Source organism: Callorhinchus milii, unplaced genomic scaffold (assembly GCF_018977255.1).
Source record: "Callorhinchus milii isolate IMCB2004 unplaced genomic scaffold, IMCB_Cmil_1.0 Scaffold4, whole genome shotgun sequence".
NCBI lineage: Eukaryota > Metazoa > Chordata > Chondrichthyes > Chimaeriformes > Callorhinchidae > Callorhinchus > Callorhinchus milii.
The window spans coordinates 14,809,796-14,832,012 of record NW_024704745.1 but is presented as its reverse complement, the minus strand read 5'-3'; the positions used below and the strand labels follow the sequence as shown (position 1 = coordinate 14,832,012).

Genomic DNA, 22,217 nt, shown 5'->3' with positions numbered 1-22,217 from the left:
TGGTTAGAGCATTCGTCTTGCACCGAGACACCTGGGTTCAATTCCAGGCAGAGGGCGAACCTTGGGCAAGTTTCCTTACTCCACACAGAGCCTAATAATAATCCCTCCAAAACAAAACAATAATAAATTGGTCATTTTCAATTCACGACTGTTTGTGGGATGCTGCTGTGCGCAATTGGCTGCCATGTTTTGGCCACAAATATATAGTCAATTCACTTTACAGCATATTTTGTGAAGCGCTTTGAGACGTCTAGAAGACGTGAAAAGCGCTATATCAAATGCAAGGATTATTATTATTATTACCCCTGGAAAAGTGATCCGCTAATCAAATAACAACCGGGTTCCTACTTACTGCTAGGTAAACAGAGGCATGTAGAATAAGGAAACTTGTCCAACATTTTATCTTCATCCTCCTCAATCCTATTCCTAACTAGAAATCCTAACCGCTTTTTGAACACGACAATGTCATCCTTTGTTCAGGATCGTTGTGGCATTTTAACTTTGTTTCTTTTGTATATTTTTAATTTTTGTCTTTAATGTGCATTTCAGTCCACCAGACTGCAGTTAAGAGCTTCTGTGTTTTTCTATTTTGACTTTCATTAGACCAGCTTGGCATACTCAGGATTTGTCCGTAAGCTAGTGTATGACTTTTTCTCACTAAAGCTATCCAGGCTGATGATTCTTACACTTGTTCTGTGACTGTAACCATGCATGGTTAATGGTATCAAACCTATTTGCAGAGCAACACGCTCAAAGTAGTCTTTTGGGTTTCAGATTATATATGTAGGAAGTATTGAACAAGAAAACATCATCCAGCTCATGCACTTGCTCCTGCTACACACTATTAAAGTTACCTTATCAGACTTCATCTTGGCATAGGAACACGATGTGGCCAGCTTTGCCTACAGATATACAGTCACTAGACTCTACAGTACAATCCCATGGAGTACTTTGATATGTTTGACAATGTGATAAATGCACTATATCAAATGCAAGGAATATGTGTTACTATGGCATGAACAACAACAACCACCATTTATATAGAGCCTGCCATGCGTGTAGCAACTCAAAGCACTTAACAGCGATGTGGCTTGATGCCGAGCCAGGAGGAGAGGGGAGGTGATCGAAGGCACTGTTGAAGAGGAAAGTTTTCAGGTGTGATTTGAAGACAGGCGTGGAGGGAGCAAGCGGAGGGGTTGATGCAGGTAGTTCCAAAGAACAAATGTCAAAGAGGCAAAATGCACAATTTTGGGTACCAAACATAAGAGGCTGACCTTTTTATCTAAAAACCTTACCTCCAATTCTTGCAGCTTCTGTTTTTATGCATTAGTTCTGGGAACAATCGCTTATAAATTGTAGCTAATAAAACTAAATTAATTAGAAGTTAAATTCAAATTCAGTTGGTAGAATGGAAAATGCATTAAAAAACTGCAAATAATAAGAAAGGTATTTTCTGTAAACTAAAAAGGATTTCATGTTTTATTCATTGCTGCTATATATGTAAGAGATAAATGATCTAATGAATGACATAATGTGAATAACAAAGAAGGAAAAAAACATGTTTTTTTGATACAGTGCCTGCCTTATGATGTTGAAATGGGTCTGTTTAGGAGGTGGTTACTTGTGCCAGGAAAGCGCTTCAAGCAGCCTTGAAGTGAACGACCATTTGATCTAGAGAAACAATAATATAATAACAATAATAATCCTTGCATTTGATAAAGAGCTTTTCAAGTCTTCTCACCGTCTCAAAGCGCTTCACAGAATATACTGTAAAGTGAATTGACTGTATATTTGTGGGCGAAACATGGCAGCCAATTGCGCACAGCAGTGTCCCACAAACAGTCGTGGATTGAAGTGACCAATTTATTATTTTTTTCTTGAGGGATTATTATCAGGCGTGTGGAGTAAGGAAACTTGCCCAAGGTTTCGCCCTACCGGTAATCAAACCCAGGTCTCTCGCTTGAGAGGCGAGTGCTCTAACCACTGAGCTATAGGAGTTTCTAATAATAATAATCATTGCAATCATATATTATCCCTTGTCACGTTGAAGTGTCTCAAAACACCTTACAAAGTTGTCTGTAAAGTGTAGTGACTGTGACGAAAAAACAAACCAATAAAATCAAAATGTCACAGGACTGACCATGTCTGCGTCACTCTGACCCATGTGAAGGGCGCTATGTAAATGCAAATTGTTGTGGTCTGCATTCTATACATTAATTGCAAATAAAAGTTAGCCCTGCGCACCAATGCTTGATATAGTTACCAGAGTTCGATTTGTTCACTTGCCAAAAAGGCAAGCGTAGAGGAAGACGTTGGCGAAAGTTTGCTTTTGAACTGTTCATAGTTTCTGTTAGAGTGAAGTCAGACTTTCCATAAAAAAGTCCATATCCTCTCCTGAAGGTAGCATACTTAAGTTTTTGTTTTTCTAAAGTATTTGCCAGAAGTCTCCTTGATGGGAAAGTCCATAGAATGCTAATGAACGAAGGTGCTTCACAGCCTGAAAACACCTGTAAATTATTCAATGTTTCTTGAGAGAGAGTGCGAGAGCAAGAACACATTCATTTCAGTCGCTGGAGCAAACTGTGGCAGTCATTTGTTTCCTTTCGGGACATTGTTCATTACTCAGTCCACTCAGAGGAAACCAGAGAAGTTAATTTTTGAACCAAGCAAAATCTTAACACAATTCCTGTGTACCTTTAAATTTTAAAGCATTGCTAATTGTAGAGTGTAAAGGCTGGGCTGGTATGGAACAGATAAGATACAACGGGGTCGGTAAGGTAAAACAGCTGTTGGCTACTTAAATGGCATCAGTCTCTTGCAGTGCAAGAAGGTTAGCAGTGCTATAACACAGTTGTTGCAGAGCTGAATAAAACAGAAGGCACTGAGCTCCCCAGGGTTCTCGTCCTCGTGCAACAAATTCAGATTTATTTCCCTGCCTGGCATTGTTGTCTCTGGTTTGCATTTTACGAGCTTGCAGGAAGTTATTTGTGCAAATTAGAATCCATGCATTCAGTGATGGAGAAATCCGTATCCTCAGCAATGTAACAGATGCTGAAATCTTGGTCTTTTTGTCTCTCAGAGCTTACCCAGGTGTTGTCTGATCCTGCCAGTTACAATAAAGCCTTTCAGTGTTCCAGTCCTGGCAGTCTAGAAGTGATTGAGAGGTCTGATGAGAGCAGCAGCAAGCAAACCAGCGGAACCGAGCATTCTGTCATGGCTGCAGGTAAGAAAGAGCAATACCTCACACACAAACATCTGCATGTTGCCTTTGTTCTCACTACAATGTGCCATGAGTATTTTTTCCATTGAACAGTCGTGTTTTGCAGGCTTGGCATTAAATCTGCAGACCAGTTATTTCCAGTGATTAGTTCTTGCTCTGTTAGGCTCTCTCAGCTGGTTGTTTTAAAATGGCCACTTCTGTAACAAGCAGCAGTTCAGAAACGGTGTAATAGTACTTGATTATGTGATGTTTAATACATAAATATAGGGATAAATAATTAACGTTTTGGAAGATAGGAACTGTTACAGTCTCTGCCTAATTAGTGGTGTGGAGACTTGTGTGTGGAATGGTTCGGGCATGCGGTTTGGTGCCATCTAGTGGGCACAGGTTTGTTTTTGTACAACACGTGGGGAGACAGAGGAGCAGTGGGGTTGTTAGTGCTTTGCGGACTGCTCTTTTCAAATGAATGTGCTGGGGTTACATGGTGGGCCTCCAGCACCAAACGGCACAATTCACAGAGGCTACCATCCTACTGCAGCACCAAATAATAGACGCCCTGGTGTCGATGTCCTCCGCACAAGAGGAGTGGAATTGAATTACTACATTGGAGCAGTTGGCTGTAATAGGGGTTCTGGGGCTGCAGTGTGCCAGCGCATTAACATTCTACATTGTATAATGAATGAGAAGATGTGGGCTATGCCACATGGAAAGTTTTCAGAGGGACAAGACGGGATGGGAAGGGGGGGCGGTAAACAGGACTTTGCGTGAACCATTCTCACAACAAGCGCTGTCCATTTGGCAAATAATGGCAGTGGAATCACAAAAGAATCTGGGACTAACTTGGTTTGACGCAGTACAGCGCTGAGGTCTCATAACTCCGAGTGATGTATACAAAGATTCCTTGAAGGAAATGTACTTTACGTTCCGAGGCACTTTTCTGTCGTCGAGGCACCTCTCACACCCCTGTTTCATCAGTGAGCACGTTTTCAGCCTTCATGCGTAAAACGTGATGTTTTACTGTCTTTCTCTCAGCTGGTTGACCTGCTGTGGATTTTCGGCATTCTCTTGTTTTGGTTCAGATCCCCACCATCTGCATTTTCCCTTTTATGTCGCAGTGTATGATTCATGTGGCAGCAGAAGGCACTTGATCAGTTCAGATCAGAAGCTATCCGTTTGAATTGCTGTGGCTGTGTGATCATTGAAAGTCAGAGCTGAGAGTGCCCCAAGTAATTAACATTGGGCAAGAAGTTTTATGTAACTACTGCCACAGAAATGATCACTCTTAATATGTCACAAAATTGTCTAAGAGGTGGCCAAATAGGGTTAAATGTTTCAAAAGCATTAAATTAATAATAATAATAATAATAACAATTGTTGCATTTGATATAGTGCCTTTCACGTCATTGAGACATCTAAAAATGCTTCACAGAATATATTGTAAAGCGGATAGATTGTGTATTTTGTGGGTGAAACCCGGCAGCCAATTGCGCACAGCAATGAACCACAAACAGCCATGGAGTAAGTGATCACTTTTACTGTGGGATTGTTGGCAGATAGGACCTTGGTTTAACATCTCATCTGAAGGATGGCACCTCCGACAATGCAACATCCCCCATGACTGCATTGGAGTATCTTAGACTATATGATTCCAAGTCCCAAGGTGGGGCTCGAACACACAACCTTCTGACGCAAAGCTGAGAGTTTTACCACTGTGGCAGGCTGACATATGTGTTATAATAATAATAATAGAAAGCTGTTAAAATAACATTGGAATTCCTAACATCAGCATTTTTTTTGTTCACATTTCATGTTTCCAGTTTCACTGCTATATGGGTCCAGACGTCCTTTCCCAGGACAACCACTGCTGGTGCCAGTCATGCTTGGCAGAGGGCCTTAGGTGCTGGGTCCGTGCATCTGTTCAGTTCTGTCACGCGAGATGAAATTCAGGAAACATTGTAAAAAGTTTGACAGGGTCTAAAAATAAAAGTATGGAAACATAAAGGTGTCATTATATACCGAGTTTATTAGATGTTTTAATCCCAGTGTCATGCCCTTTCTCCATACCTGCTAAAATTTCTTTAAAAAAATGCTTGCAAAGGGAGTTATAGTCCTGTAGTGTTTGTGACAGTGCACCTCAATCTACTGACCCATGTACAATAACTGTGGTACCCGAGCCTGCTGTAGATGAAAGCTGTGCACAGTGATGGCGTGAATATATGTGGTTCAGACACTCTGCTTTCAAATTGAACGACTAAGGCAATGCAATTAAAGGTTTGAAACAACAACTCGCACTTATATAACTCCCTATGCACGAGGTAGCATCTCAGAGCGCTTAACAGTGGTGGAGCCTGACTCTGAGTTGGGGGGGGTGGGGGGAAGGGGTGGAGGTGGCCGTAAGCACAGAGGTTTTCAAAAAGGGGAGAGAGGGGACAAGGTGGAGGGATTGAGGGAGAGTGATCCAGAGTTTCGGGCGTAGTGGCTGAAAGCTCGACCTCCAATGGTGGGGCGGAGGGTGCGAGGGACGAGCAGGAGGTCGGTGCCAGACGTCACCGAGCGGAGGCGCCGGGTGGTGGATCGAGGAGTGAGGTGATCGGTGAGGTAGGGAGGTGCCAGAAAGTGAAGGGATTTGAACGCAAGTGAGAGGATCTTGAAGTCGATCCATTCGGTGATGGGAAGGCAGTGGAGCCTGGCCAGAACTGATGAATTGTTGGTACGGAGTTTGCTCCGGGTAAGATGCCTAGATTGCGCACAACTGCATATATTATGGGGCCGAAATAAGCAGGTGTAATTCTCAGCAAATTTAAACAGCCATCACAAATGTAATCCCAAGATCACAGGGAGGTTCAGATGGAGAAAACCCTTCGACACATCTGATCTCATCCTTCCAGAGTCCTCAGTCTCCTATTCCCCCATCAGAGCATCAAGTTGTTTTTTTTAATGAATTCAGTATCCTGGCCTCAACCAACCCTCTCTAGTCATATGAAGACTATGTACATTTTAGTTTCTATTCCAATGTTTTATTCTTACTTGACTGCTTTGTTCCATTCAAGCTCAGAAGGAAACATCAAAAACAAATGGCAAACCCAGAAAAAACATTGTGGAGAAATGGGCACTTACTGTTAAATCAATATACATCTGGCTCAGTTGGTAACATTCTCATATCTGAATAAGGAGGTTGGGAGTTCAAGCCCCAAGTCAGGTCTTCCAACTCAACAGTCCAGGATGAGTTGCTGTGGGAGCACTGCATTATCAGAGTTACTATTTTTCATCTAAGACATTAAATCAAGGTCCTGTCTGCCGCATCAGTTGAATAGGATCCAGTGGCACAATTTGGTCACTCACTTCATTGCTGTTTGTGGGACATTACTGTGCGCAAAAATTGTTCGACTACAAAATACACAGTCACTAAGTTTTTACAGTAAATCCTATGAAGCATTTTGACATCCTTCCAACATAAAAGGCGGAACATCAAAGCAAGGATTATTATTATTATGATCTGTCGATTCACAGACTGAAATATCTGTCCAGTTTGTCTCATGGCTTTCAAATATTCATTGCATATGTATGTGGTGCTGAGCTTCACTTGCGAGGTGAAGGAGGTGGGAATTTCTATGCATTTGTAATTCCAGGCCATTAGATGCTTGAAATTCAAACATTTCTGGCCCATGAGACTATCTTGTCTCAAGATTTAAGATGGCACCGAATTGTAGAATATTTTTACATCCAGTCTTAATTGAAAGTCAAGTTTTACGTAGTTCTAGAAAGGAAAAAAAAACAGTTTCTGAATTAAGATTGAAGTAAGAATTTTCCACAATTCTGAGACCTCTTAAATCTTAAGAGAAAATGGTCTTACAGGCTAAGACTAGGAAGATGTTCAGGCCATAAATGTCCAAATTTGCATTTGAAAACCAATGGGGAACAATTATCAATGTATGTGATCGAAACTCTGCCATTCTTAAACTATTAGTTTACTTCCTGAGGAAAACCTTTGTTTTTGATTTGTAAAGCAGACAGAACTTGGGGAAAAAAACAATTTGTGGAATGGCCTCAAATATTCCTGCATGAGTGAATTGTTGTTAGTCGTTTACTTTTACCATCTCTACTACCCAAATGTTAGTAGCGGAACTGGCAAAAAGGCCGGGAGCAAAGTCGCTTGATATAAACTGTTGCGAACACCACCCAGCTTCAACAACACAACAACAACTTTCTTTATTTGCCGTCCTTCACGTGGGGTAGTGACCCGGAAATCTTCATATCCTCTGCACCATCTGCCCCACCATTAACATGGGGATCGAACCTGACAGCTACAAATCAGGCTCCGAATCCAGCAGCAAAATGGCACAGCCTAGCCTTTTTAAAACATGTTGTATTTAATCATTTACTCACAGCCAAACTTTTGCAAAAGGACTGTTCAGTGATAGAGCAGATCCCCAAGAGTGATTAAAAAGTCAAAATTCTCGAGCTTGCTATGACAATTCATTATTCCCTTCAAATATGCAGATGTTTCATAGTTCCATTGATTTTGTTATACAACTTGTGCATTGGCTTCCTAACTATAATAACTCTTAAGAGAGAGGTAGATAATTATTTGGGGAGGACGAGATTGCAGGGCTATGGGGAGAGAGCGGGGGAATGGAATTGATTTGGGTAGCTCTTTTCAAAGAGCTGGCACAGACACGATGGGCCGAATGGCCTCCTTCTGTGCTGTACAATTCTATGATAATTCTCAATTCTCAGAACATACAGCAGATTCAGAGCAGCTTCACGGCAAACCAAACTCTTGAGTAGAAACAGAGTCAGAATGTCTGGTGTAATAACCCGTAAAGGCAGCCCTTCAAACAGCAGATATTCATGGTAATTTAATAATAATAATAATCCTTGCATTTGATATAGCGCTTTTCACGTCGGGAGGATGTCCCAAAGCGCTTCACAGAACACACTGTAAAGTGAATTGACTGTATATTTGTGGGCGAACGCGGCAGCCAATTGCACACAGCAATGTCCCACAAACAGTCGTAGATTGAAAATGACCAATTTATTATTGCTTTTGTTTTTTNGGAGGGATTATTATTAGGCTCTGTGTGGAGTAAGGAAACTTGCCCAAGGTTTCGCCCTGACCTGGAATTGAACTCAGGTCTCTCGCTTGCAAAGCGAGTGCTCTAACCACTGAGCTACAGGACTCCACAATTTATTGAGGTGTGCTTGATCCTGATGTGATGTGAAGACAAGATACTTAATAAACTGTTGCAAGTCATTTTTCCCGTGAATTACAAATCTTTTTTGTTTGTTTTTCTTTGTAAGATGCATCTCCAAGGATCCATGTTGCAAAAAGAGAGCAATAGGCACGATAAGAGGAAAAATACCAGGAAAGTAATCTGACCGCTCTTACAGAATAGAGATTGAAAAATGTGGAGATGCACAGATGTCTGATTTTCAGGAGAAAAAAAATTAAGCGAGATAATATTCCAGCGATTTGTAAATCTGAGAATTCTCAAAAAAAACACGATTATTAAGTGTTGCAAAAAAACCACATTTGACTACTAGAAACAGACAGGTGTCGGGGGAATGGTGCATTCATTGTTTCCTCGTAGCTGTGCTGAAATGAGTCGAGGGATCTCTGCTCTCCTCACCATTTCTCACCAAGCTCAATTACAGTTAATTCTGGGAAGCCTCCTCCATCAAAATCCCCCAATGCCAGGAAAACACACAATTTATGCCTGGTGCTGAGATAGATTCCCATCACTTTCGCTGGTTTACTCACTGCATTTTAAAATGACTGCATTGAAACAACATATCAAAACATTTACCCAAAAAGTATAATCAGCGCATTTAAAATATCTAGCAATATATTTTGGCTTAACTGGTATTCATTTATATTCAGAGCTGTCCCACTCCTAGAAGCTGTGTGTGCTTTTTATTAACGTAATCCAATTGTCCTTTTTGAATTCAATTAAATAAACTGAGGACAATACAGCATCACATTTCAGAAGAAAGAGCAACTCAATCTCAACCAAATACTAATTAGAAGCCAAATACTAACCGATTTGTCACAGCCATTTAAAGAAGATAATTTTGTTTAATTGATAGTTTTATGAAAAAATGGCCATTCATTTGGTTCGTTCTCCTTGCTCTGGATCAGAAGACCATGGAATCAAACACCACAGCAGGACCTGGGTGTGTAATGAGGCTTAGTCCAGTGCGTACTGAGAGAATATTACACTATTAGAGGCACATTCATTTATGATAATTCTTGCATTTGATACCTATACCAGTGTTAGAGAAATAAACTACGAGTAACAATTAGGCAAGCTAGAGCTCTTCAGCCTTGAAAAGAGATGTCTCAGAAGCGACCTTGTAAAGGTATATCAAATTTTAAATGGGATTGAAGAAGTAAACCCAGAACAATACTTTCAGATGCACCAAGACAGTAGAACAAGAGCACATACGTAGGTTTAGAGTTGCAAAGGATAAGTTCAGGATAGACATCAATAAATATTTCTTCACCCAGAGATATAACAGGTTAACATACACAATAGGGTGGTTGAGACCAGAATCGTGGTCTAATTTAAAAAAGAGAGCTTGATGGAAAGACTGCAGAGTGGGTATTCTAAAATGATGAGCTCAGACTTTCAGAAGGGCTTTCTTCACCTGGACAAACTTATGATACTTTGAAGTTGTGATCTTATAAATCAAATGACTTCCAATATTCGTAAAGTGAAAGATGCAACTAATGCAATGAAGCTGCTTTATGGATCTGGTAGATTGGACCCCAGTGGTACAATTTATCATTATTGATCAGCTGAATGAGCGAAACACTCAATGAATAGATAAATATCAATAAATAGATTATGAAGGCTTCACTCTGTCACCTTAACAGCAGTAGGGCATTCCTGCAATTACAGCCAAGCTGCTCTGTGATTATTGCATTCAGTTAAAGGTTTAAACCACTGTTGAATCAAGTTGTCGAGAAAAGATTAATTGAGCTGCACATCGGCTGAGAACATCTTTTTGGTGTTCCCGAGCTCCTCAGAGATCACAGGACATGGATTTCCGTGTATGTTGTGATTAGAACCCATTCAGGTGGACCCTGGAAGCATTGCAGATCACTTGCGCAGAAAAAGTTACTAGGAGCCTCCTTTATCATGACTCTATAATGTATTGCACAAACTGACCTGTGAGAGAATAGTTTTGTAGGGAAGAAACGTGTTGCTCTGAGGTAGTTTTTCAGTTCTATAAGAGTGAAGTTAGTGCCTTGAGGACCTTGTGGATGGCCACAATGTTCAGCGATAGAGAGCAACTCGTTCTGGCAGCACCACACTGAAAAAGAGACTAGTTCCTTCTACAGCAGTCAGATAAATTGCTTTGCTATTTAAGCAAGAAACAGGGTAAAATCTAATTGCTGCATAGTGCAGTTTACCAACTACTGTAAGCTAGGGAAATGTGTAATCAATAAAGATGATTTCCTGTGAAATGCTTTGAGACATCTCAATGGCATGATATTGCTCTGTATCAAATGCAAGGATTATTATTATTATTTGATTATATTATTTACAAGTGATAACAATTACTGGTTCAATCGTGGTGTGAATACAGAGAAAATACTACAATAATAGTACAGCGTTCAATGCCTCTGAATGTATGTTTGAGCAATAAGATATGAAACCAAATGGATTTTTATATGCACAACAGATGCAGAATATTTTTTGTCTTCCAACAATCTATTAAGCTTAATTTTATTCAATAATAAGAAGAATCCTTGAATTTGATATAGCGCTTGTCACGTCTTCTAGATGTCGCAAAACGCTTCACAGAATATTCTGTAAAGTGAATTGATTGTATGTTTGTGGGTGAATCGCGGCAGACAGTTGCGCACAGTAATGTTGCACAAACAGTCATGAGCAAATTGAGTGACCAAATTATTATTAATTGTCATTATTTTTTTTGAGGGAATATTATCTCCGGAAAAATGATCCGCCAATTGACTAACAACCGGGTTCCTACTTATTGCTAGGTAAACTTCCTCTTACAGAGCTCAGTAATCCCATTTTCCATCATGTGGTAAGATTCCAGTTTTATTACGATGAAGCATTGTCATGAACATTAGACAACCATTACATTTGTTATGTAATATATATTTTCACCTACAAAATATACAGTCAATTCACTTTACAATATATTCTATGAAGCGCTTTGAGACGTCTGGAAGACATGATAAGGCACTATATAAAATGCAAGGATTATTATTACTATACTTAAGCAAAAACTCAGTCAGACACAGAACATCAAGTCCAACGTCTCAACAGGGCAGCACCACATACACAACTGTTTGTGAGATACTGCTGTGTGCAATTGGCTGCCACGTTTCGCCCACAAAGTACACAGTCACTACACTTTACAGAGTATTCTGTGAAACAGCTTGAGATGTCTCAAAGATGTGATAAGGCGCTATATCAAATGCAAGGATTATTATTTGCTCTGGCATTTATTTATCTTTCTGCTCTGCATACTGCTCTCTCCCATCCATTGGGTGTTACCTGGTGCCACACAGCATCAAGGTGATGAGAAGTCATTCTCTTTTCAAAAACAGCATCAGACTTCTCTGTGATGCGCCTGCAATTGAATAATCCCCTGACTTTCATGAGTCACATGTAAATAATAGCCACTTGTTTTGGTGGTAGAAGCTAACCAGCACCCATGGAAATTGAACCAAGTCATATGAAAAAGGTGTCGGATACTATTAGGCGGTGGGGAGGAGGGGGAGGGAGAATATTTGAGAGGATAAATTGACAGAGAAATAAATACCATGGGATAGATAGGCAGCAAGCTACCTTCTACAATACAAACTGGCTTCCTCTGAATAGCTGTGTCGATGGCTTTTGTGGTAGTAATGGTAACAGAGTGCTTGACATAGCAGCACGTACGGAACATCATTTTTGTATTTGCCCCAGACTCAAATGCAATTGTCCCAGCTCAAACATCAGTTGCATTCTTGAGTCTGAGGGAAGATTTGACTTATACTTCTCTTACCTAAAGTATTTTTTTTACAACAGATGGTTTGGAAAGCATAGTCATAGACCCCAGTCAGATCAGCATGTCTGTGACTGACACAGCAGCGTGGACCACTGCAATGAGCAACCTGGGAATAGCTCCAGTGAGACTTGCTGGGCAACCATTGGTATCAGGTGAGCATTGTAAAAGTAGCTGTGAGATCTGAGATGCATTGTTCGGCACTTGATAAGTATGCAGTCCACATACCACATCTCCTTCAATGCTGGAAAAGACCTTTCAGTTTATACTTCGTGCATCATACAATTTTATACGATTAGTTATAGAAACAATCCTTGTAGGCTGAAGAGGCTTTGTAAAACTCCTGTGGAAGATTAATTATTTTGCAGTATGCACAGAGTAATACAAGGTACAAAGCAAGGGTTTGTGAAAATTAACCATCGAATGGCTGCGACTGTACAACTTGTGCGGAGGCACATTGATCATTAGATTCTGTCAGATTCTGTCCAAAAGACTCCTTTTTATTGATAAGAATTCTTGCATTTGATAAAGCATTGTATCACATTGTTAAAACATCTCAAAGCACTTCACTGTGCAGTGTTGTGACTATGTATTAGTAACTTTTGTAACTCACTGTTGTGTAACTTGTATTTTGGTTATGTGATTAATGTTTAATTTTCTGTGTTGCTTTTATGGAAACTAATTACACAGATTGAGACCTTACACAGATTGAGACCTGTTTGGTTCACAGACTAATTGGTGTAGATGCCTTCAGGACCTGTAGTACTCCAATGCCACCAAAAGCTTCCAGGTGCTGTGTGACACCTAGCATAAATCAATGCTGCCTGTAAGCACACCACTCACTGTACAAGTGCGTCCAACTGTATTTTAAACGCAACCCAGTTAGACTCAGCAACCAATTAACTCTTCTTTTAGAAATTAAAGTAAATGAAAGCTTTGAAGTTTTTCCAATGATATTTTGATTCAATTTAATTTTCTTTTTAATTTCTCATATTGGCGTTTTTCAAAATACTCGTATAGTTTTATGTCTATGGATTGTGTTTTCCCGTTTCCAACGTTCATCATTCTCCCAGTTCGGGTCGGACTGAATTGTGGCTACATCTGTCTCTTATGAAATGATGTCAGCAGAATGCATTGCCAGGAACAGCTTGAGTTGTTTTGGTGCTGCACATATGTTTGATTTCTGTCTGATTCCTGTGTAATAGCATTACCGCATCAAATATAACCACATGCACTAGGTTATAAATTAGATTGAGAGTATTTTAAAAGTATAATTCATTGTTTTGGGAGGGGTGGGGGTTATAATTAAAAAGTAGCTGATTTCTTGAATTAGCCATTTCCATTAAACGATCAACTATTCTGCCTCAGCTGCGCTAGGGGACAACTTGTTAATGCTTGAACTGAAATGGGAAGTGTCACTTAACAAAAAAATGCTCAGATTTCCTGTTGAAATGTAGAGCGTTCATCATTGATTTTTTATGAGAAACTGGATCCACCCTGATTTGAAAGGATGAAGAGATGAGTTCCAATGCGTGCAATAATTTCTGGATTCGTTTCATATCGCAGGGTTACTTTTTCTGAATAATACTTCCAGTGGAGGAAACCTATCTTTCCAAATATTAATTTGGTGTACAAAGTGAATGTGATATGGCTGCTGCAGTTTTCTGTGACTCAACACATTTTTTACTTCTCCATTGGGTTATTTCCAACAGATCAACTTCAAGATCCTTACACTTGTGTTCAAATTCCTTCACTCTTTGGCACCTCCCTACCTCTCCGACTTCCTCACTCCCCAATCCACCACCCAGCGCCTCCGCTCGACTGATACCGGCCTCCTGCTCATCCCTCGCACCCTCCACCCCACAATCGGAGGTCGCGCTTTCAACCCGTACACCCCGAAACTCTGGAACACTCTCCCTCAATCTCTCCACTTTGCCCCCTCTCTCCCCTTTTTCAAGTTTCGCCTGAAAACCTTCCTTATGAAAAGAGTTAGTGAGAGGGCAAAATAATCGTTAAAAAAATAGGGATTTGATGGAGTTAAAACCAAAGCTGGTTTTAAAACCATAAAGATCTTAGGAGGAAGGGAAATCCAAAGGTGTTAAGGACTTCCCCAGTTTAAAGGGTCTGAGAAGGAATGAACCGTATGGGGATCTGTGAAAATGCACCAGGACTTAGTGGCTTTAGGAGTGTTGGAGCAAAACCAAATGTTTCACCCCTGTGTAGATGGTAAACGCCTGATCTTGTGAAAATATCAAGAGCAGATACAGCTTGAAGGTCAATTTCATCCAGATTGGCCAGGGCTCACTTGAAAAACGTCTCGATACTGTAATGAAAGGACAGTCGGATGGGTATTCTGGATGAAGTTTCTTCATCCCAACCTCTCCTGCGATCACATGCGAAATCCAAAGAGGAGAACCCTTATGCAGTTATCAATGTCCTCCACAGTATCCAAATCAGGAACAGTTCTGAGTGTGGTCTGTGCTGATAAAACCCTTGCCAATGTTTGAAATTAAGCCCTTCTGCACATTTAAATTCTCTGGCTTTTTGTACTTCAATGAAAAATTTCAAAGACGTGATATTCATGTAGCATGAGAAAGGGAAAACGCAAGAGTTCCAGCTAAATATGTTGGCATCCATTTGCAAGAAATCTGTTTATAAATTAACCTCATGTAAGCAAAGCGATTCCAACACTCAAGCCAAATCTAGCACTGCTACAATGCTTTATTTCATAGATTATAATTTTGCTGAATTAGGGGGTGGAAATGTCCACCTAGCTAAAAGCCCTGTAATATGTTCACATCTGATATAGTGCTGTTAGCATTATACAATAAAAAAGGCAAATATACAGCTCTCCACTGGCTTAGTTAATAAGTTCACTACTAGGTGCGAAATTCACAAACGTCAGTCAGGAAGGGACAGTTTCATTTTAACTGATTTTAGCCTGGGTGGCAGTAGGGGCGAGACATTTAGTCTCAGTTGGAATGGAATAAAAGTCCCCAACATAAGTTAATGGCTTTAGGAGAGAACATGCGCAAGTAGATTGACAGACCAAGAATAAGAATTAAGGCCACAATAAAATGAAATATTAATCTGTGTTTGCAAGGCAGTATGTTTCTGCAAAATAGAAACTGGGGGAAATAATTACATTATTTTTATTTATAGCTTGAGCATTGTTTGTTGCTAAGAATGCCTGACGTAGCTAATAAATAATGTACAATGTTTGAAGTTATACTATCAAGACTATCCTTGTGTCTCTAGATCCCATCTGTGTGCCAGGCTTTGATCACGGCCTAGGAATAATGACTGGAATGACGACAGTAAACCCTATGATGACTGGAATAGGCTTGTTGCCCCCACCAGTTCCCCCGGAAATGCCAGTCATGAAAGAAATTATTCACTGCAAAGCCTGCACACTCTTTCCACCAAACCCAAGTAAGTCTTGAAAGTCATGAGTAAATCTACAAGTTCTGGTTTCTGTGAAGAGGAAGGGAAATCTCAAGAAATAGTATATTCTGAACAGTTTATGGGTTGTTCCATTCAACTTCCATTTGTTCCTTAATGGTAAGAACAGACTGGAGTGACTTTATTCCAAAGGCACATAAGATCACTGTTAATGTGGGATCTGATTGTCAGTAGCCCGATAACATTTGCTTCACATGCCTCACGTATACACTGGACCATGTTTTGTTGGTTACTGTCTGAAGTATTTTACTTGTACGTGCTTAGCTTGGGAACAATTGACACAAGTGCAAGAGTGAATTACTGCAAAGAGTTTTTTTGTTGCAACTATTGGCTTGTTCTTTGAGGGAATTGGCTGAAATGAGAACAAATAAAGGTATAAAGGCAAAGGCCTTTCAATCCATCAAACTTGCTGCTTCCATCATGTATCCTGTTTAACCAATTTATTTAAGGTTTTCATTTTAAGGCTTCCTATCCTGTTCCCTCATACTGTTCGCATGAACAAGCTGGAAGATATTGGGATGCTTGGTCAAATTCTGGATCTCTTCTAGGATGAAAGCTCCAGCTCCAAGATCTATGCAGAAACCAATAGGTGAAGGGAGGGGAACCAAACCTATTCCTTTTGAGGTATCAATGGCCATTATCACCCACCCCATTCAATGTCTTCATTCAAGAATGACAAAGGGAACTTCTAAAGGAATTCCAGCGCGTCGTTTAGCTGACAAAGTTCTGTTGGAGGACTCATCTGGGGATCTGGTGTGCTCCACCAACCACCTTGAACAATGATTCCATACTTTTAGTCTTACATTTGATTCTTGCCGTTAAATCCTTGATTCTATTATGATGGACTTGAAGTAACAATCAAAATAAATTCAAGGGCAGATATTAAGAGGGATGTTTTTGATGCGTGAGATTTTCAGCTCTTTGTGAAAGCAAAAAGGAACGTCAGCCACTCTTGCTCTGTGAAAGAGTTCATCATACATTCCTCACAGATGTTGGCTAAAATTGTATATTTAGACATTATATATTTTCATCTGTAACTTCTTGGATTCAGAGGTGCACAATTTTCTGAAATTCTGACATTATTCGCTTAGCAATATTCTAAGACTTTTGAAATAGGTGGTCTATTACAATATCACATTGCACCCACGTGTGATATGTACAGCATTGTGTAAATAGCCGCTAGGTTAGTCTGATTTGTTTTCCTTGCCAATTTTTTCCCAGCAATTTCCTCCTGTCCAGCCTTTTTCTGAAGCGCTATAGCTCCACAGGTTTCAGTCTCTAGTATCTTATTCAGGAAGCTATTATCTATGTGGGAGCTTTGACAATAAGTACCAGAAGGTTATTCCATCATAAGAATGGGAACTGACACACAAGCAGTAGCTTATTCTCATACATAAACATCCTGCAGAGGTTGCAAGAAACCAGGTAGGAGCGGGAATACCGGCTGATTTCTCTCTTCCTAATCCAGTGTCCTCACAATCACCCCACTGACTGCAGCTAAGTCAACAACACAAGCTGAAAATTGAAGCTAGAAACGTCCTGATTTGTAAGTCTTAGCTACTCACTGCACAAACTCAATGAGCTAACAGAGAGAAGATTGTTAGATTTAGTCATCCTTTTGATAAGCACTGAGGAGAGAGAAATAGGAAATAAAATGGAAAATTTCCTAAAGTGTATCTCAGGGCATCAATTCCAGTTGATATTATCTAAATAATAAGAGGAGACAAAACAGAAGTTGTTATTTATTATATTGGGTTGGTTAAACCTGCCAATACTTGATACAGTTTTGTAGATAATGGAATGTGCAAGGCATTGCTCACAGAGCCGTGTTAAGTTTTCTTCTTTTGAGCAAGATTGTAGTTCTGAATGAAATACTCTTGCAGTTTTGGGACGGATCAGATTTAACATGTATTTTATTGCATCTCTAGATCTTCCTCCGCCAGCCACAAGAGATCGACCTCCTGGATGTAAAACAGTCTTCGTCGGAGGTTTACCAGAAAATGCTGCAGAAGAAATTATCAGAGAAGTGTTCGAGCAATGTGGGGATATTACAGCTATTCGCAAGAGCAAAAAGAACTTCTGCCACATCCGTTTTGCTGAAGAGTTCATGGTGGATAAGGCTATCTACCTCTCAGGTCTCTGTCTGGGATTTTACCTTGACCTCTGCTCACTCATACTTTGCACATATTGGAGCACAAAATGCGACATTGCTGATGTCATTATCAAATTGTCAGAAAATTCTGCCCCTGTAAACGTCTCTGTTGATATCTGAGCACTCCCCCCACCCCAAATGCATGTGTGATATGGTAGGGCTTGAGTTGCCCGCCACTGAATCTACTACCTCAATGACTACGCCATTTCTGGGCAAGAATTCCTCAGATACAATCAGAAACTTCATGGCTGTTTATGGAATATTACTGTGTGCAAATTGGCTGCTGTGTTTGCTTACAAAATACAGGCACTGCATTTCACAGAAACCTCAGTGAAGTGCTTTTTAATATTTTGCTGCTACAAGCGCTATATCAAATGCAACGATTATTATTATTTTCATTGACAAAATCCTCAGATACCAGCTCAGTGTTTAAAGTTAGCTTTCAAGTAAGAAGTTGGGGAAAAAAGAAATGGTAACATCACTAATCATTTCACCCAGCCACACTAGCACAATGTGAAAATTCTTCCCATAAAACAATGAACTTAATAATGTCATTTTTGCATTGCAAAACATATTTCCCTGGAAATTGACCTGAAAATAAAAAAGTTGGACCTTTATTTTCTGTTAGTGTAACAAAGGTGAGCCAACTAATTTATCTGGCAAATGTTCAGTCCTTACACCACTTATGTGGGTAAAGATGGTTAAGGAAGCAATTGTAATGCTAAACTCTCTCATTTGTTTGATTTATTTGTATCCAAAAGCTGGAATCAATATTCTGCTCCAAGCAGTGTTTACAACTGTCTCACTAAATGCTCTGAAAACAGTGGATGTTAGTTCATTAACTCAGAGCTAGTGTGCATAACTACATGACTCACTGACACTCTAAAGGACAACTCTTTGGGTAGAAATTTAATCATACATCCAACAGGCTGATCAAACCAAATAAGGTGCAAATACATTGTGTGTGTGTTACTGAGTGTTTGGGAAAATCTGGCAGTGTAAGTTTGACATTGTGGTTATAGGGAATGTTTGAAAGTTGGGGTCACTCCCTCCCTCCTCGGTTTCAAGGCACAACTCAAAACTTACCTCTTTGACCGCATTTTCAGCCATCTTCTCCCTCTCCACCTCCTCAGTTCCTAGATTACTGGAAATGTATGTAAATCTTAAAAGGGAAGCTGCTAATTAAATTGGCTCTTGGCCACATCAGCAACCATTAATGCACAGGCACAAATAATTGCTGTTAGAAATATGTCAGTTACAGAAGCGATTGCAAGTATAGTGCCGGGGCCTTAATTTATCCTGTAATAAAGGTCCAGAGTTGTCAACAGAAGGAAAATGATCAGAGTAGCATTTGTGTCCAGTACGAGTCCTGTAGCTCAGTAGTTAGAGCACTCGCCTTGCAAGCGAGACACCTGGGTTCAATTCCAGGCAGGGCGAAACCTTGGGCAAGTTTCCTTACTCCCCACGCCTAATAATACCTCCAAAACAATAATAAATTGGTCATTTTCAATCCACGACTGTTTGTGGGACACTGCTGTGCGCAATTGGCTGCCGCGTTTTGCCCACAAATATACGGTCAGTTCACTTTACAGCATGTTCTGTGAAGCGCTTTGAGACGTCGAGAAGATGTGAAAAGCACCATATCAAATGCAAGGATTATTATTGTTACGAGTGACTGGGGCAGCAAACCCATTAAACATGGGAGCGAGCTTTATCGTTTAAGAGTGACCGCCATCTAATTGATCCTCTCTTTTTAACTGGAGTGAGCCGTCGTACCTGTTAATGAATGAGAATTAATAGGTTGCACTAGGGCAGGGAAGGAAAGCCACAAAGGGAGCGTTGCTTGGCGAGTGATTTGACATTGGGTTTACTAAAAACAGCTTTGTTTGAGCAAATTAATAAGATTGAATACTTAGGGGTTTGGTCAGGCGAATAAAGTGATTGAACAATCGATATTCAGTGAACTGCTAATATTGTGGTTTAAGCACCAAGCAACAATTAACATCCGCAAAGAAGATTCAATATGTATTGAGTGTGGGCTCAAGCTTCATCCCTGGGCCATGGGCTCCAATGCAGGCAAGATGAGTAGACCGCAGCTGTGGATTGTTACCCCACCAGTGCCCTGACCTCGTTCTGTAGGTCACGCATTGGACTGTGACAGATGTAGCCACTCACTGTGGCATCTGTCATGCCAGATGATCTGCAAGAAAGTGGTGCCGACTGGGTAGGGAGGAGGGAAGCTACTGACACTCAAACAAAAAAAAATCTGTAAGTACAAGGGCACAATATAATCCCACTTTAAAAACTGTAGAAAATAAAACATATCATTCACTGAAATATAAACTGTGCATTTAACTACATACCCCTTAACGTCAGAGCGATCATTTAAATACCCAGGCAAAGGAGTTATACTGTTCTGCATATTTTACTGTTAAACCTTAAAACACAGTATATTGTTAAACCTTAAAATGACACTAGTTATTTAATGGATCTTACACGACTCTCTGCTCACCTTCAGGGTATCGCATGAGGTTAGGATCAAGCACGGACAAGAAGGACACTGGCCGCCTTCACGTGGACTTTGCTCAGGCCCGAGATGATTTCTACGAGTGGGAGTGCAAGCAGCGTACACTCGCACGAGAAGAGCGCCACAGACGAAAGATAGAAGAGGAGAAATTCCGGCCACCCTCCCCTGCACCTATTGTCCACTATTCAGAGCATGAGGCCAGTCTGATGGCTGAGAAACTCAAAGGTACCCAAGCAGTGTTAAACATCATTGTTCAAGGAGACAATATGTTCACTTGCAATTCTCTCTTTCCTTTGTACATTTGGTGGGAAGCGAGTTCAGCCTACGTACATTATGGTAACAAACTGAGAGTGTTTTCTGAATCACATACCGAAAATCTAGTTTAACTCAGACAATGAATCGTCACCTACAATTCACAGTTGTGTGTTTCTTCTTAATTTCCTAATTATTTCTGTCTATGAATAATATGAATCAAATGTTAATGCTAGATTTTCAAACAACATTTTTTTTTCAGCTGAGTTTTTAGATTGGTATATTTTGTCAGGGGTATTTCTGACACCATGTGTCAGCCTGGGCTCAGTTGGTGAACTTCTGCCTCTGAGTCAAAAGGTTGTGGGTTCAAGGCCCATATTGAGACTACACCAGTGTAAAGCAATAGCCTGCTGAACACCCTCACCAGTCCGGGCAACTCCATGTCTTGTTTCAGTAGCTACCGAGCCACAATACCCATTGCACAGCCATCAATGAAGAGAAATTAAATAAAGAAACATTTATTTGGTTGGCCGACCGAAAAGGTTGGCCAGCACTGCTTTAGGGACTTGAGATTTTCTGTAAAATGCCTTCATGAATTTTTTTTATTTATTCATAAGTTGAGCCAAGCCATTAGATTTAATTTTTTTTACATATTTTCTTGATGAAAGATAACTTCCAGTCTTTGTTTGATTAATCTTATGGAATAGAGCACCACTGTTTTTCTCACATATTCCCAGACCTGCCTCATTAAGGGAGCTTTTAACACGGTTCATCCATAGAGAAATCCTACCTCTGCACTGCATCACTTTCACTGGACAACTACTTGGCAAATGGCCAGTTCCAAGAGCAGCATTTAATTGGAGCTTAGCACAACTGCTGAGTGACATCTTGCCAGTTTTGTCGAAAAAAAAGGGGACAAAACTTTCTGGTCTTAAATCCAATGCTCAAATAACTGAGTAAGCTAGATGTTAATAATAATAATTATCCTTGTATTTGATATAGTGTCTTATCACGTCTTAGAGACGACTTAAAACACTTCACTGAATATATTGTAAAGCGAATTGACTGCATATTTTGCAGTTGAAACGTGGCAGTCAATTGCAACAGCAGTGTCCCACAAACATACATGCATTGAGTGACCAAATTATAATTTTTTAAGGGATTATTAACCCCAGAAAGTCGATCCGCCAATCGACTAACAACCGGTTACCTACTTATTGCTAGGTAAAAAGAAGTGTGTGGAGTAAGGAAACGTGCCCAACATTTCGCCCTGCCGGGAATTGACCCAGGTCCCCTCGCTTGCGAGGCGAGTGCTCTGACCACTAAGCTACAGAACTCCACAGTTCAATATGTTCAATAGGAGATTCAGTGAACAATATGTTCTTAACCTTAAAAGCGTGGTCTAACAATTTCAGATAATTTTGAAAACTTCTTAAATCGGGGGTGTTGGACAGAGGGTTGGCTGATACCAAAATTTCCAGCTCAACAATGCCAGGGCTTCCTGACTGGATCAAATGCAAGGATTATTAGAACAATAATAATAATAATCCTTGCATTTGGTGTGAGGAGGATGGTTC

At 40.2% G+C, this 22,217-nt stretch overlaps 1 protein-coding gene across 2 annotated transcripts in view; it reads left to right on the top strand.

The window, feature by feature from the left end:
* The window catches only part of enox1 (ecto-NOX disulfide-thiol exchanger 1), a 264,627-nt gene that overhangs the window by 157,372 nt on the left and 85,038 nt on the right, over positions 1–22,217 (top strand). The window contains exons 1-6 of one of the 2 annotated variants that reach the window (XM_042334344.1): positions 2,698–2,777; positions 3,080–3,223; positions 12,271–12,402; positions 15,506–15,679; positions 17,638–17,844; positions 20,380–20,613. In XM_042334344.1, the coding sequence (XP_042190278.1) occupies positions 3,214–3,223; positions 12,271–12,402; positions 15,506–15,679; positions 17,638–17,844; positions 20,380–20,613 (757 nt within the window). In that variant the 5' untranslated portion in view covers positions 2,698–2,777; positions 3,080–3,213. Of the gene's footprint in view, positions 1–2,697; positions 2,778–3,079; positions 3,224–12,270; positions 12,403–15,505; positions 15,680–17,637; positions 17,845–20,379; positions 20,614–22,217 lie in introns of those variants that run through there. The other variant, XM_042334343.1, reaches the window with a different exon arrangement.